At 41.4% G+C, this 17,717-nt stretch overlaps 1 protein-coding gene across 18 annotated transcripts in view; it reads right to left on the reverse strand.

Annotated features, from left to right (window-relative positions):
• Window positions 1-484: 484 nt before the first annotated feature.
• Window positions 485-17,717, reverse strand: part of MCM10 (minichromosome maintenance 10 replication initiation factor) — a 37,321-nt gene continuing 20,088 nt past the window's right edge. For all 18 annotated transcript variants that reach the window (XM_086334326.1, XM_086334320.1, XM_086334315.1 and 15 more), the window contains 10 exons: window positions 17,368-17,478; window positions 17,163-17,280; window positions 15,139-15,367; window positions 14,459-14,600; window positions 13,386-13,504; window positions 12,028-12,141; window positions 9,820-9,965; window positions 7,834-7,876; window positions 7,648-7,747; window positions 485-2,111 (listed from right to left, as the gene is read on the reverse strand). In XM_086334326.1, the coding sequence (XP_086190452.1) occupies window positions 7,664-7,747; window positions 7,834-7,876; window positions 9,820-9,965; window positions 12,028-12,141; window positions 13,386-13,504; window positions 14,459-14,600; window positions 15,139-15,367; window positions 17,163-17,280; window positions 17,368-17,478 (1,106 nt within the window). In that variant the 3' untranslated portion in view covers window positions 485-2,111; window positions 7,648-7,663. The remainder of the gene's footprint in view (window positions 2,112-7,647; window positions 7,748-7,833; window positions 7,877-9,819; window positions 9,966-12,027; window positions 12,142-13,385; window positions 13,505-14,458; window positions 14,601-15,138; window positions 15,368-17,162; window positions 17,281-17,367; window positions 17,479-17,717) is intronic.

Genomic DNA, 17,717 nt, shown 5'->3' on the forward strand with positions numbered 1-17,717 from the left:
CTTCCCAACCCAGGAATTGAACCGGGGTCTCCTGCATTGCAGGCGGATTCTTTACCAACTGAGCTATGAGGGAAGACCTTATAGTAAAGCTAAAACTAGGTAACACATATATCTGCAAAAAGCACTTGCATCTAGAACACAGAATTTTTTCAACTTGACCTAGTAAGAAAGTAAATAGATACATCACCAAAAAGATACATACAAATGGCCAACTGCACAGGAAAAAATGTTATGAAGGAAATGCAAATTAAAACCACAATAAGATACACCCATCAGAATGGCTAAAATTGAAAAGGCTGACAATACCAAGTACTGGTGAGGATGTGGAGCAAATGGAACTCTCATGCATCATTAACAGGCATGTAAAATCGTACCACTTGGAAAATAGTTTAGTGGTTTCTTACAGAGTAAACTTACACTTTCCAGAAATCCCATTCCTATTTACTGATACCTAAGAGAAACAAAAATATATCCACAGAAAGACTTGTATCTGAATATTGTTATTTATTCATAACAGCCCCAAATTAGAAACAATTCAACCCAAATTATCTATCAATAGGTGAATAATGACATAGTAACATAATAAATGACATAAGTGACATATCCATATTATGAAATATTAAGCAATAAAAAATGAACCATGGACACAGGCAACAACATGGCTTTATTTCAAAATATGTGAAGTATAAGAGTATGTTTTGACTCCATTTATATGAAACTCTAGGAAACACAGATCTAAACAGCTCAGTGATGGATGTGACCAGGGCATGTGGCCTGACTGGGAAGTGGCAAAGGCAACATTTTGGGGTAATGGCAATGCCCTCTATCTTGCCTTTGGTGGTGGTTATGTGGGTATATAAATCCGCCAACATTTACCAAACGATATATTTAATATGTGTGCTCTTTGCTGTGTGAAATTTATCCCTTAATAAAGTTGACTTAAAAAAATACCAATAGTGAAGTCTCTGTTCAAGCAACATTATCACAGACTTAGTTGCAATCTATGTTTCAAATCACTTAATTTTCTAATCTGCAAAATGAGAACAATTCTGGTCTGGCCCTGTTTGGGGAAATATTACACAGTTGTGTTCCTCATTATTTGTGGATTCCGTGTTTTTCCAAAATCACCTAATAACTAAATTTTACTTCTAATTCCAAAAACAGTACCTGTGGTGTTTTTTTGTGGTCACTACAGACACCCACATGTGCAGACTAACAAGAAACTTGAGTTGCTCCTAGCTAAGGTCAAAGCAACATTATTGCTAATTTCAGCTCTGATGTGTAAAAAGATTCCTTTTCGTGCCACGTTTGTCACAGTGTTGTGCTTTTTTGAGGTGCTTTTGATGTTGAAAATGGCTCCCAGGCGGAGCGCTGAAGTGCGATCTACTGTCCCTGAGGGTAAGAAGGATGGGATGCACGGATCATCCAGAGAAAATGCATGTGCTGAGATCAGCTTCATTTGGTCAGGAGTCACAGGGCTGTCGACTGTGAGTTCCATGTTAATGAATCGACAATATATATTAAATAAGGTGTCTTTAAACAAACATGTATAATATAAAGTTATTTACTGAGCCAGTGAAGAAAACATGACTAGAGGCTCACAGAAACCTAACCTGTATTTCCTCTAGGAGCAGTGACTGTGTATCTACTAGCTCTGTTGGTAACTTCATGAAACAATTACTATGAATAACAAAAACCCACTGTATATATATTTCTAGTCTTTCTTTCTCAGTGAAAATGCTTTGAGTTTTCACCGCCTCAATTACTGCTGTCTGGCTTTTCTCCAAAACACAAGTCAATTTCATTGGCTATGTGGTCTGACTGTAGGACATGGCAGGTCTCTTCTCCATTTGATCTGGAGAGTTCAGCTGTGTGGCGATATTCTTGGCTCTCTTTAATCTTCAAAACTTCCACAGCTTTTTCACAAACTACTGTCAAGCTGTGCCCACTGATTTCTTCCACCTTTTGTACCTGTTATTTTCTTTAGAAAATGGTTCTTTCTTTCCTCAATACTGACAAATACAGAATTTCATTTTTGGAGCCCATCATCCTTCTTGTGAGCGGCGCTGTTTCCAAATCTCTCCCCACGGCATCCAAAGTGTCTGCTTTACCTGTAAGAGCAGAGGCCGAGATGGGCTGCTATCAGTGACAACTCGGGCAAACAGATTTACACTCCTGAATTTAAAAAAGTAATGTCGTCAGACACATTTAGTCTCTTATAAACATCTAGCTTTACTTCTATCATCAACTTTTACACAAAAACTCAACTCATGCAATCGCTCTCTGTCAACTTTCCTATACATCAATTTGTAATGTTTTTAAAAGTTGAAAACTGGCAAATTTTAAAAGCTGAAATTCAATGTTTTCAGTTCTCTTTGGAGACAATTCCACACTCCTCATTCAGAAGCTTCTTGTTTGCTATTCTGGATCATTGCAACATAAATTAGTTCAGTTTTCCTTCTGTTGTTCGGAAAGGGAAAGTAGTTTAAGAAAACTCAAGAGAAAGATAATTTTCTTTAAAAAGCCACTTATTTCCTCTAAACAAAAAAAGGCACAGGGAGTTCTCTGTGGCCTACTGTTAGGATTCTGGGCTTTCATTGTTGTGGCTTGGATTCAATCCCTGGTCAAAGCACTAAGATATTACAAACTGTGCAGCATGCTCAAAACAAACAAACAAAATAAACCCCCCTCCCCCCAAAAAAAGTCTATTGTGAAGATCAGAATACTGTGATCAACCATGGAGGACATAACCATTTTTGTGTGCTTAGACCACCATGTGCTTACCCTGTTCTGATTATACAATAAGCCCTACACTGCTATTAATACACATTGGTAAAGAGGGTAGGAGGATTTAAAGATTGGCCTTGTGATGAACCATACTTTTAATGTAAATGAGTATGTGCCCCCTCCGGCCTACCTACCCCTCTCATCCCTAAATATTCTAACAAAACACACACAAACAGCATCCCCCAGTGGAAGCCCCCCAAAACCTAGAGTAAATAAGAAGTAACTCAATTATATTTTTAATTATTCAAAATTTAAAAGTCAAATTTAAAAACAGGGGCATCTACATTCAGCTCACCCATCCACCTTTATAAGAATGTTACTGCACAACATATACAGAAGTGAATCTGAACTCTCACAACACCCTTGGTTCAAACAAGAACATGTTTCTTATACAGGGAGGGGTCTTCAAAGAGCAACCTGCAGCTCAGTGTCCAGGTGGCTGCTCAGGTGTGACCTACTTCAGACCCACAGCTGTTTTAAGTTTATGGGACAAACACATCTACTTGAAATGAGCCATCAAAAATATAAGAATTTCAAGTGCTTTTGATTGTTTTTGAGATTTAAACATTTTCTCTGTTTAGAAAACAAAACAATACATTCCTCCTGGAAAGTGAAATACTCCTAAAAGTGTGTGACCTTAAGGGGAACACAAGCCTCAGACACAGAAACTTCTACACACAGAGCAGACTTTGATGGAATCTAAGGCATGTGAAATTTATTCCAGGCTCTTGAAAACCTGAATCAACTATCTCCCACAACCACGTCCTTTTAAGAGTTATGTTCCTACTATAATACTATCCTGGGAGAAAGATGTATTGTTTCTAGCTAGAGTTTAAATTTCAAAATAATAATCCGATCAACTGACTCAATCGTTAGGTGGCATTCACTTGGGTCAAATGGTGTTTGCAAACTCAGGCTGCCCAAGCAGAGGACTCTCCTAAGTGGAGTAGCCCGCATGTTTGACCTATCAGTTCAGTTCAGTGGCTCAGTAGAGTCTGACTCTTTGTGATCCCATGGACTGCAGCACACCAGGATTCCCTGTCCATCACCAACTTCCAGAGCCTACTCAAACTCATGTCCATTGCGTCGGTGAAGCCACCCAACCATCTCATCCTCTGTCATCCCCTTCTCCTCCTGCCTTCAATCTTTTCCAGCATCAGGGTCTTTTCCAATAAGTTGGTTCTTTGCATCAGGTGGCCAAAGTATTACAGTTTCAGCTTCAGCATCAGTCTTTCCAATGAATATTCAGGACTGATTTCCTTTAGGATTGACTGGTTGGATCTCCTTGCTGTCCATGGGACTCTCAAGAGTCTTCTCCAACACCATAGTTCAAAAACATCAATTCTTCGGCACTCAGCTTTCTTTATAGTCCAACTCTCACATCTGTACATGACTACTGGAAAAAACACAGCTTTGACTAGATGGACCTTTGTAACATCTCTACTTTTTAATACACTGTCTAGGTTGGTCATAGCTTTTCTTCCAAGAAGCAAGTGTCTTTTTAATTTTATGGCTGCAGTCACCATCTGCAGTGATTTTGGAGCCACCAAAAATAAAGTCTGTCACTATTTCCATTGTTTCCTCATCTATTTGCCATGAAGTGATGGGACTGGATGCCATGATTTTAGTTTTCTGAATGTTGAGCTTTAAGCCAACTTTTTCACTCTCCACTTTCACTTTCATCAAGAGGCTCTTTAGTTCTTCTTCACTTTCTGCCATAAGGGCGGTATCATCAGTGTATCTGAGGCTATTGATATTTCTCTTGGCAATCTTGATTTCAGCTTGTGCTTCATCCAGCCCGGCATTTTACATGATGTACTCTGCATATAAGTTAATTAAGCAGGGTGACAATATACAGCCTTGATGTACTCCTTTCCCTATTTGGAACCAGTCTGTTGTTCCACATCCAGTTCTCAATGTTGCTTCTTGACCTGCATACAGATTTCTCAGGAGGCAGGTCAGGTGGTCTGGTATTCCCATCTCTTTAATTTCCCACAGTTTTCTGTGATCCATACAGTCAAAGGGTTTGGCATAGTCAATAAAGCAAAAGTAGATGTTTTTCTGGAACTCTCTTTCTTTTTCAATGATCCAGCGGATGTTGGCAATTTGATTTCTGGTTCCTCTGCCTTTTCTAAATCCAGCTTGAACATCTGGAAGTTCATGGTTCACGTACTGTTGAAGCCTGGCTTCAGAATTGTGATCATTACTTTGCTAGCATGTGAGATGAGTGCAATTGTGCGGTAGTTTGAGCATTCTTTGGAATTGCCTTTCTTTGGGATTCCAGTCCTGTGGTCACTGCTGAGTTTTCCAGATTTGTTGGCATATTGAGTGCAGCACTTTTACAGCATTGAACAATTCAGAAAACATTTATTAAGTTCCTTGTATTCACATTTTTTAAACTCTCTCCATCCACCCAACATTTACTGAACACCAGTAGGGTAGCACTGGGCTTGGCACCTTGAAATTGAACCACATTAAAATATACATGCTAGCAGTTTGTATATTTGTGGATAAATATATGATATTTATATCATATCATATAATATATTGTGGATAAACAAACCCACTACAATAAGTTTTCTGCCATAGCAACGCTCAAAATACAGCAATAGACAGGAGGAAGGAGCAATAACTGGCCCCAGGGATAATGGGTGGGTATCACAGAGAAGAAAAACTGGAGTTGCTTGTTTTTACCTTTCATCATGATATCTTACAACATATATGACAATACAGACACAAGGACCAGTCTCCATGTACCCATGACCTGGCTTAAATAATTAGGAACTCGGCCCCTTTTGGTTCACTGAAACCCCCACGTGCTGCCACCCAACCCTTTGTTTTGCTCTGAAAGCCAATCCTCAACATTTTTATCTGTGTTTGAAGACTGACCTGGAAAGGATCTTCGATGAGTAACTCACCTCCCCATCTATTTTTCTGCTTGCGACCCTGTCAGAGTCATATACCCTAATTCTTGCTGGTGACACCAAAACCCGAGCTGGTTCAGCACAAAGACCTAAGACGTTATGGGCACCTCTGAGTTGGGTGCAGGACAAGATGGAGCTGATCCAATGAGACCCCATACTGCCTTATCCGGAATGCTGACCGCATTCTTCTAGCCCTTAGTGCTCTTACAACTGCTCTTTCTTTAGAAGCCTGAGGATGTTTGTATACAACGTGGTTACAGTCCACACTGGACTTCCCTCATAGCTCAGTTGGTAAAGAATCCGGTTTGATTCCTGGGTCGGGAAGATCTGCTGGAGAAGGGATAGGCTACCCACTCCAGTATTCTTGGGCTTCCCTTGTGGCTCAGCTGGTAAAGAATCTGCCCACAATGTGGGAGACCTGGGTTTGATCCCTAGGTTGGGAAGATCCTCTGGAGAAGGGAAAGGCTACCCACTCCAGTATTCTGGCCTGGAAAACTATAGTCCATGGGGTCACAAAGAGTCAGATATGACTGAGCGACTTTCATTTCACTTCACAGTCCACATTCCCATGAGTCCACTCCAACCTCAGACTGTACGGGTCTTGCCCTGGCGGCTAAGCTGCCCTGTGAGTAACGCCTAACGCGGCTCCCGAGTTAGGCATTACTGACACTGCCCCAGAGTTGGGTCCTGTCACCACCTTGATCTTCCACTGGTGGGGAGCCTGGTGCATCTGGATGTCTGGGCTATCTACCTCCCATTCCTTCAGAGTTTCCTCTCAATAGCCATGCAGTTAGTTACCTAACCCAGAGCGTGACCCTGGACTCCCTCTCCAGCACAATCTGTCTGTTCCTTTGAGGCCATCCACCACTGTCCACCTCCATCATCACCCTTCTGTCCAGGCGCCCGCAACATCTCAGGTCTCTGTGCTCTTACATGGGAAGCTCCATTTCTCTCACTGATGACGAAAGTCACACCTACTGCGCTCCTGCACACATGCACCATCTCACAAGAGTCCATGCCACCAAGATATCACCTTCATTTTGCTGATGGGGAAACTGAGGACGGGCACCTCAGCCACAGTCCCAGAACCAGTGAGCAGAAGGGCCCAACTTGAGCGTAACCACAGGTCCCAGTGATCCCCGATCTAAAATTCTTAGTGTGTCTAATAAACAATATCTGCAAATCGGAAACTCCACAGGATTCTCCTTGTGAGATGTTTCTGTTTTCCAATTGGGTTTCATGGTTTCTCTAGTTTTACAGTTGTTTTGGTTAGAGGTTTAGTTTCTTTAAGCCATATTTAAACAAAACCATATTTTAAGATGATGAAATTTTAGGTATTTCCATTACAGAGCTCTGCAATAATGTAAGGGCACAAAGAACCATATAGATATGAACTGAAATGCCACGTGGGTCAGTGACTTGACTTCCAAGAACAAAATGGAGGTAACAGCAGAATCAACAGAAGGAACCTGGGTTTTATTTAATATTAATATAGTGAAACTATATCAAGGGTGATGGTCATAATTTTCTAAATGGCAAAATGTTGTATTAACTTTAGAGTTGTGAATGCACATTTCAAGATCATTTAGTCCAACCTTCCTCATTTTACTGATGAGGAAACTGAAGCACAGAAGTTAGGCAAGTCACCTAAGCTAAATTCATTCTTTTGCCTCTGGTTGTCCACATAAATACCAGAACCTTACTGTGATTAAGAAGTGACGTTGTATATTCTATAACCCAACAGACAGAGAAACACAACTCTTCATCTACCTTTTAGTATCTCGATTTTCCACTTAAAGGTCATGTTAAATTTGATGTTAAACCAACGCAAAGTTGTAGGCTTAACAGTATTCGACTGTGTCAATCAGGAACATGGGCAATTCAGAGCCAAAACTGTTTTTCCAGAACCACAAGGGGCAATGTAAGCTACGGGTACCTGTTTGAAGTCAGGGCTATTTAAGGCTATTCAGAAATTTGGCATGTTCTTCTCCTCTTGGTAACAAGGTTTCTCCTCCTATCTTTGGACCTGTCTTTTCCTAGAAAAACAGAAACAGTTTAATAAGAAATGGGTCAACAGTATTTGCATAGGTCACTAAAATCTATCACCTTACAGATGACATACCTTTAACATTCCGTCCCGTTCCCATTTGAAGAGGCCACAATTACTGAAACAGAAAAGATCAGATTGACTCAGTGATGAAGTTACAGGTCCACATACATGAAGATAATAGTGCTCCTTGCACTTGTGGGGAGATCCGCCTCATTTAAGCAGAAGCTCACTAAGGTGAGATTCATATTCCAGTTTACATTCTACTGCTACTGAAAATACACACATCAGTGATCTGAGCAATGGGTTTTGAAGTCTGTCAAAAGCCAGATAGATACTTCAGAAAAGGAATTTCAAATGGTAGTGCTGCATAGGGCTATGCATTCTACAGGTGAGGAGAGTGAGCTTGGTTTCCAGTGAAGATCACTGGGATGACCCTCAGATTGAGAAAGCCAGCCTATAGCGACAAGAAGCCCATGGCTTGTTCCTTTCTCCTTTTCTGGAACTCCACGGTTGTAGTAAGAGAGGATTACTCTTCCTTTGGGTTTGAACAATGCTTTCCCATTTTCAGTATTGAGAACAGGGAAGACAGTGATATCTTGACTTTTCCACTGAAAGGTCGCTGTTAAATTTGGGGCCAAAGCAACACAACAGGAAGAAAATCTTTTCCTGGTCCAGAAATTTTTCACTCTCTGTTAGTCAAAGGGCCTAGAGACTCATTCTCATTGTTTAACATGGTAGTTGAGTCCAACCCTGAGAAAGCAGGGAGATACTACAAGGAAAGCTTATTTTCTAGCAATTTTACACTGGGGAGAGAGAAACAAATGAAATACAGTGAAGTAATGGGACTGTGGCTCCCAGGAGCCTTGGATCTGAGAGGGTCCTGGGCATAGGGCTACCCCATCAGGCTCATCCTTTTTCCCCATCTTCCTTAGACCCCACTCTGAGCATCAGCTGCAAAGGACTTAGCCGGGAGCCTTTCCATCACCTTCCCCAGCTACAGACCTGTTTAACATCTACTGAGAGAACTTTCACAGCCTATTACCAGATCAATGATGATATTACACACAACTCACTGTCAGACAATTGTAACACATGGGCCAACTCCAGCCTGCCACAGTTTTCATGAATTCTTTTTTAACACAGCCATGTCTGTTTGAGTATTACCTATGACTAGCACAACAACATGTTTGAGTAGTGGTGAAACAGACCACAGGGCTGGCAAAGCCTAATATATTTACCATTTGGCCTTTTACAGAAAAAGTTTGCCCATTTCTGCTCTAGATCAAGAATTGACAAGAGAGGGACCAGAGAAAGCACAAGTTCTTAACAAAGTAACAGTGCCACCTGGGGGCTGAAAAGCATCATATTCCTTCATTTGAGTTGCACTTACTGCTTAGCCTTAATGATCACACTTCTCTGATACTCTGTTTTACACAAGGTCTTGCTGTTACAATATTCTGGAGAGAAGTCAAGTATCAATATATGAATAGGTACTTTAAACAATTCTAATCTCAATTGTTTAAAAAAAAAGCACAAACCAGCTCTGACAAGGGGATGAACCAGCATGGGGTTTGGGTTCCTCCACCCCCACCCTCATTCCAAATCAGCCATGGAGAAACTTGACATGAGAGTGAAGTTTGGGCTCCAGGAAATAAACAACAACCCAAACGAAATAAGTGAACAACAACAAAAAGTAGTGAGGATATGCTGGTGAAACATTCTTGGGAAGACTAAAAGTGACAGCAAAATTGCCTCAAATTCCAAAGAATCAACATCATACAACCCACACCACCCAGGCTCCATTTAGTCAACAAACGTTTCTGATAACCTAGTGTCAGGCAATATATTTAGTACTGGGGTACTGTCGTGGAAGGGGGAGGATCCCCTCCCTCCAGGAGCAGTTGGGGATACCCAGGAGCTGTAAGGAGGCACAGAACAAGGCTGACCCTCTCGGGGTCAAGGACCGTCCGAAGTTTCTAGGGAACAGCATCACCCGGGAATTGCAAAAAGGAAGGTTCAGGAAGCCTGTGGGACCAAGAACCCCAGGAATTCTCATACCTGCAGTGCTTCTGGGGGAGTCTGTCAAGGGAGATAGTTCTGTTTCCACAGGCACACTTGAAAAACCTCTTCACACCGTCATGCCAGTGGTAGTCATGCTGCTCGCTGACGCAGGTCTCCAGAGGCTTGAAGTGGGTGTAGGCACACTGCACAGAACCAGCGCAAAGATCTGGTCAAGAGCTCTGAAGGAGAGAGGAGCTGGCTGCCATGAAGGCGGCCTGTTCCTCAGAACTTCTGTTCTCTTATCATTAGCAGGCAGTGATTAGTGGAGTTACCATCTTTCAGGTGCAGTGATCCCTGTGATTTCTTGACTTTCCCCCTATTAATACCATTTTTTTCTCATGTTTGCCCCCAACTTCAGGTGTAAAATTCACAGTAATCTTTTGTGACATCAAGACAATAGCTAGGGAGAAAAAAAGGACTGGAAATTTCTAGTAGCTTTAGTTGGTCTACCCCGTATTCACTCTAGGCCCTGATTATAAGACTACAGGTTATAGGCATGGGGCCTATTTAGGAAGGATGATGAGCTGCTTTTTCACTTTCTCTTATAAGGCCTCTGAAAAGGATTATAAGCTTATTACTACTCCTATTTCATAAGCAGTAAAACCAAGAAAGATCTTAAGTAATTTAATTTTGATCCTTAAAAGGACTGAACAGAACAAGAAATGGTAGGTGAGGGTTGAAACACAGTCAGGACAGTGCTATGTAATTTCTGGTAATCACACTGAGTCTAGATGAACAACTTTTGGTCTTGGCAGCCTCAAACAGGGCAGAATATGGTGGTATGCCAATTGTGTTAGGCAAAATAATCCTCTCATGATATGCACACCCTATTCCCTGGAACTCACAAGTATGTTATGTTACGGGCAAAGGGGAATTCAGGTTGCAGATGGAATGAAGGTTGCTAATCTGTTGATTTTAAGATTGGGAAATTATTCTGGATTGTCCAGGTGGGCCCAAAGGATTCACAAGAGTCCTCAAGAGTGGGAGAGAGGAAAGGAGGTTGGAGCCATGCGCTGAGAGGACCCCACCTCCCACTGCTGGTTCTGATGATGGAGGAAGGGGCTACGAGTCAAGGTATGTAGGCAAGCTCTAGAAGGTGGAAAAGGCAAGGACACGGATTCTCCCCTAGAGCTCTAGAAAGGAATGCACCCTACTGACACATGGATTTCACCCCAGCAAAACCCACATAAAATTCTGACCTATAGAACTGTGAGATAATATATCTGTGCTGTTCTGTGCCCCTAGTTGGTGGTCATTTGTTAAGCAGCGACAGGAAAGGAATACACCATCTCTGTCCTAATATGGCCATCTTGTCAGAGGAAAAGCTGTCCTCTAAGGTAAAGGCTTTACTGACTCCCTAGGGTCTGTTCTTCCTCAAAGGAGTAGTTGGTTCAGTGCCGCCCCCACCAAATATAAAGGAGAATCTAAGGTTTTAAAAATAAAGTCAGAGTAAGTTGTAAGCTAAGCCTCTTCTTCCTCTTACACATGCTCACAATGCTGATTAGTCATGTAGGTATACTCAAAAGGAATGGTAATACCAGGAAACATGTACAGAAAGAACTTTTCCAGGGGACATTTACATTAGGCCTTTTCCAGGGGACATTTACATTAGGCCCTGAGGAGAAGGGAACAAAAGTGATTGATCACATCTGATGCCAAGGCAAGTTTTTCAATTAAGGGCCCAAGGGACTGGAAACTAAGGGTTGAGGACATGTTAAAACTTGAGAAGGGTGGCTTCCCTGGTAGCTCAGTGGTAAAGAATCTACCTGCAAGAGACGTGTACAATCCCTGGGCCAGAAAGATCCCACATGCCACAGAGCCACTAAGTCCATGTGCCACAACTATTGAGGCTGTGCTCTAGAGCCCACAAGCCGCAATGACTGAATCCCGTGCTCCCTAGGGCCTGTGTTCTGCAACAAGAGAAGCCATTGTAATGTGAAGCCAAAACTGTAACTAGAGAGCAGTGCTCCCAATGGCTGCAACTACAGAAAAGCCCACACAGCAACGAAGACCCAGCACAGCCAAAAACAAACCAAAAAAACTTGAGGAGGAGAGATAACACTGGGGTCCTGCCTAATTAAATGACCCTAAACCCAGGCAGGACTCCGGTCACAAAACATGGCCCACACCCCACTGAGTCTCCACACCCTGCAAGGTCACAGAGCCCACAGATAGGCCATAGGGAGAGCCATCTCCTGCACTCACCGTCTTGCATGTCACGACTCGACATTTTACTTCCCGGGTGTTTCTCATCTTTTCTTCCATTTGTTCTTTTTTCACCAGAGGCTCAAAATAGTGTTCCTGCAGCTCAGCCTCGGCCTGGAGTGACATGACACCCAGGAGTCCTTAAACCAAATCTGATACAGACTCAGGCAGTTGTTTAATAATAATCAAATCAGACCTGAAGAAACAAGCTAACTATATGAATGGATGGCTCAGTGAACTGCAATCCAAAAGATGCTAAGTAGAAATACGCCCTTAATGGACAAATAGAAGGCATGAAAGCATTTGGTGATGTGTAAGACACTAAATACAAATTTAAACTATTGACGTGATTAGCAGTGTCATGAGCTCAAGTGTGCCCCAGAAGGGAAATGTTTCCATTGTTTCAACACGGACTAGTTTATGGGAGGTGCTGGATGACTCCTCAGTGATGGCATCCCATCTGTTTGATTCTATTCTCCAGACCAAGCACTTGGAAGGAGCAACCCCTGCTTGTCTGGAACAATGTGTAGAAGGTATGAGGGCAGAGAGCTATTCATGACAGAATGTGGTCACGGTTCAAGTCAGCACAGCTGAACAAGGCATAAAGTGCCAGGGAACTTGGCTCTATAGTCTCTCAGGGTTTGCTTGACCTCCTCTCTTGTCTCGAGTCCAGTAGAAAAGTATTTAATTGTCTCCTTAGGCCTTTATTAACCAAAAGAAAGGTAGATCATTTGGCATGCTGGCACTAAATAAGGGACATTTAAAAAATCTGCTGTAATACTTTTTTTGTTATCTCAGTGACCACTACCCCTGCTGCTGACAGGGACCACAAGCGCTACACCTTTTGCAGTGCACAGAACAGTACCTCATACATCAAAGGATTGTTCTGAATGTTCTATAGGGCATCCATGTTGATGGAAAACCTATTATAACTTTTGAACCTAATAGCTTTATTTATATACAACCCTATGACATTTGTGCATGGTTTTAATATACACTGACTGTTCCTAAGGTGCAACCGGACAAGTCCTATGGTTATGGAGAGACAGCTGTGCCTTGATGTCTTGTACAACACAGTAACTTGATATTTTTATACAATATAAAGTTATTATAAAACATGGACTGAAATACTTTAATATCAAAGTCAATTTAAATAATGTTGAATGATACTCTTCAAAGCAACAAAGGCAAAGCTAAAATCTATTAGCAATATTCCTGTTCTTCAAAATAAATTCAAGCAAACCAACATACAATTAATGTTTCAGCTGAGGTAACAGGAACAAATTCTGAGTCCCATAACAAAGCACCCGAGTCAGAGGATAGCTCTGTTACCTGTGACGTTCTGGGCTCTTTCTTACCTCTTTTAAGATCCCCGTGTGCCTCGATTTTGCTTTTAGAATTGTCTGAAATTCCTCAGATTCCAGGTAGGCAAGTTGCTCTCTCCTTTTTTTCTTGGCAGGCTCCAATTCATCCTCAGCTAGAGCAGAATGAAAAAGTGTGAGCTGTCACAGAGGAACTGCAGAGTCAGTGTGCCTCACCAACTCAGCTTCCCCCAGCTCTGTTCCCCGCCATAAGACCCTTCAACTGAATTTACCTCCCCTGGTACCAACAAAGGGAGGCTCTTAGAAGAAGTGAACTGAGAAGTACAAACTAGAATGGAGGGAGGGGATGGAGGTTTGATCACTAAATTAGAATCTCTTTTTCACCTTAAAATAAGGGCCAATTATGAAAAGAGGTAACAACAACAAAACTCCTATCTACAAATTGAGGTTAAAGTGACAATTGTCAGCTTCAGTTTTAAAAATTAAAATAGGGCAATTTAAAACAAGGTCTGCTCCTTTAAAACAAAGTAAATCTTTATACTAACATATAGGTGCAAAGATCCAATGAGTAATCTCAAGATTTTAAATTGTACATAATTTCATTTTAATTCAACATGATTATAAAAAACAATCAGTTCCAGCTGCAGAAATTCTACTTAGGTACTCTCCATAGAGGAAAAGTGGAAACAAAATAATGACTTTTGATGTCGAGGGCTTCCCTGATAGCTCAGTTGGTAAAGAATCTGCCTGCAAGGCGGGAGACCCCGATCCGATTCCTGGGTTGGAAAGATCCGCTGAAGGAATAGGCTACCCACTCCAGTACTGGGCTTCCCTTGTGGCTCAGCTGGTAAAGAATCTGCCTGCAATGCGGGAGACGTGGGTTTGATCCCTGGGTTGGGAAGATCTCCTAAAGAAGGGAAAGGCTACCCACTCCAGTATTCTGGCCTGGAGAATTTCATGGACTGTATAGTCCATGGGGGCGCAAAGAGTCGGACACGACTGAGCAACTTTCATTTTCAGTCTTTCAGCCTTCAGGCTGATTATGTTTTGGAACATTTCCTCTATAAGTAGTGTCTCTTTCCCACTGGACAGCTTCCCATTTGGAGTACCTTGAGGAGAAAATGTGCTGTTCTTTTCTACACGTTCCTTCACTTCCAGGACATCCTGGGGTTCCTTTAGCTTCTTAATGCTATTTGGGTCTGTTTTTGTAAGAATCCGGCCTTTTGACCTTAATTTGGTTATAGCAGCTAACTAGGAAAACAGAAAAGAGAGGGAGATAAAAATCTAAACGATAAGATAGGCATCTGTAGCTCTGTATCCCTTTCCAATGAATTAACCAGTGAATTCTGGCAGTTCTCAATCACACATTAGTAAAATATATCTTCATTTTACTTAGCGTTATTAACACAATCATTAAAACTTCAAAGAAGGGAAAACAGGTCTCTAAGTTAGCAAACCAAATCTCAGTTTATTTTTTAACTTCAAATAGTCTGTAAGCTTTTAGAGCCACAAAAGAACCACATAAACATTTTAGAAGTTTGTTTCTTTCATGTTATCTCCTGCAGCCTGACAAGAAACAATGTGGAAACAGTGGCTAGTTTTCTTGAATTAAATTAATGGCATTGTTGATACCAATTATCATTTAAAATTCCTTTGACTCTAATTATCATGATCAATAAATAGGTATGAGGTAACTGTCTTTTCTGGTTACGGGTATATTAAGTTTGAAGCACCAGCTATGTCTCACAGAATACAAATCCAAGTGGTGAAGAAAACAGATGCCAGTTACCTTTTTGGCTTCTGCTAAGGCATTCAGTTTTGGTCTTGGTGGTGGTGACTCATCAAAAAAGAGGACATCATCTCCTTCTGAGATGCCTCTTCCAAGCTTGGGCATCTGCGTGGTTGGGGTACCTTTCATCTTGGGGAATTCAGCCCCCGTTGGTGGAGATCGACAAGGCGGCTGCTGAGAAGAGGATGGCACAGCTGGGCTCTTGATTTCACTGGAGCTTTGCAGAAAGCTTTATAAAGAAAAAGGCAGTCACAAACTACGCACACAAGCACAAAACACACAGACTGGGAGATTGCAGGCAGGCCACCAGCTGATAAGTAGTCGTTAGTAAAATAATTTTCCATCCTTGGTTATTCAGATTAGCGCACAGTAAAAACAAAACTAACCTCACTAATTCTTCAGTTAACTGATTTTTCACTGAATAAATGCTAATTGTTTCACCAATTTAGAACTGATTACTAATTTTATCAATTGGCTTTCTAGTGGGGTCGGTATATGGAGCATCTTCAGCCCTGAAGGTTTGCTGTGCCCTCTGGTTAGCTGAGATGCTTCAGGAACTCACTGAATCTGTGTATTTTGTCTATTCTACTAGGATGAGGTAACACACACGATACATTTGGAAGTCGTTGAAGAAGGGTGCTGTTAATATAATTCACACTGATTATTTTATATATGGGCTTTTTTTTAGTTTTAAGATGATATTTTATTTTTCTACTATAGTTGTTTTACAATATTGTGTTAATTTTTGCTGTATAATATACCTCCTCCTTCTTGAATCTCCTATTCCTTCATATGTGGCTTCAAGGGCTATGTAAAAACAACAAAGGTCAGAAATCACTTGTCCAAACCTCTCATTGTTGAGATGAAGAAACTGAGGCCCAAGACCCCACTGCCCATTAAGTGACAGGCTGAGGACTAGTACCAGGTAATCCTGAGCCAGTCTTCTTTTCACTACCATATTATCCCCACTTCTGTAAGTTTCAGGCTGAGTCTGCAAACAGCCTACCAGATGCTGCCCAAAGATAAGTTATGTTTGGCCAGGAAAACTTTGAAAAACTTTAAACCGTAATGCCTTTAAACTGACAGGTACTTTCCACTCCCCACAAGGTCCACATATGTCCATGTATATACACATACATTCATGTCATCTGTAGGCCCCTGATGAATACTGCTATAGATAGTCTACCAGGACCTCAAACTAACCCACCTGAGGCCAAATCTGTTCCCCTATTTTTCCAAAGCATCTCTTCCTGACTTGTAATAGACTTTTCCCCTCCATGGAACCACATTAAGAGCCCAGGTCTGGGACAGCAATGGTTCAACACTGGAGTAGAACAGGTAGGTGTGAGTTTAAACTTGGCTCCACCATCTACTAGCTCTCTGGTCTTCAGTTACATTAGTCACAAAACAAGGATAATAACACTTCACAGATTATGGTAAGGACCAATGTGACGTGTGTACAGTGTAAAGCATGGTGGTCAGTGTACACTGGGTGCCTGTAGACAGTAGCTTTTACTACCATTCAAATAACTTCCGTTCAAGAGTCTTTGATTCATTTTCCACACCCATTTTCACTTGATTTTGCCTCTCAAATGACTCTCCATTTCGGTGTCTCAATTTTATCACTGACCTGAACAAATGCAGAAGCCATGCACTGGCTCAAGACTATAATTAAAAAACCTAACTGGCAAAACTGAGAAACAGGTGGCAAACTGGCCACAGTCTACTTTTCTTTTTCACAAAACTGTCTTTGTATGTCATTACTTTCTCTTTTCTATAGCGACATTAATTACTACAGCCTGTAGTATCTGGTCTCAGGATTCACTAGCATCAGTCAGAAATACTTACCTTTAAATGCTTTATAACTTTAAAAGTTATGTTAAAATTATTCTTAAAAAACTTTCAAAGTTGAAAAGGTGGCCAACCACCTCAAATCCAGTCACATTTCTGAAATCTACTAGGACAGCCCCAGAATTCACGAGATGAGCAATCTAAACAGGGAATATTAAACCTGTGACTCCTACCGTTTCTGTATTTCTTCTGACTTCTTTTTCCGCATCTCTAACATATGCTGCTTCTGTTGCTTCAAGAGGGCTGATGCTGAGATAGACTGGAAAGCAGGTTTCAGGCTCCCCACGATCCCTAAAACACAAACCACAGGCTGAGGAAGTTCTGAGAGGGGGCAGGGTCTCAGGTGTGGACACTAGAGCAGGTGCAGGCTGACTCTACCTGATGACTTGGCTTTGGCTAAATGATGTTTCAGGTTTCTGGCTCCAGATGTAGGCAAGTCCATCAATTCCCTGAATTCCTCAGAACAAGACAAGCTCTTCTGGGGTATTCCTGAAATATACATCAGATTTAGAGGATTCAAAATTCAGTCTATTTTCTGTCATGTGTCTTATTCCTTTTTAAACTCTGCTTTCATAATTTTTTCATTTGTAAAATGAAGTAGATGGAATATCAAGAGAAAAGAGAATCCTTAACCTCTAATATCAGACCAGTAGGACTGCAAAGGTAAGACAAATATCTCACTTTGAAAAATGATTAAAACACTATTATCTGAGGGGTCATTTCACACA

This window comes from Bos grunniens, chromosome 13, assembly GCF_055505025.1.
Source record: "Bos grunniens cultivar Pamir isolate PY7600 chromosome 13, Bosgru_T2T1.0, whole genome shotgun sequence".
Taxonomy (NCBI): Eukaryota; Metazoa; Chordata; class Mammalia; order Artiodactyla; family Bovidae; genus Bos; species Bos grunniens.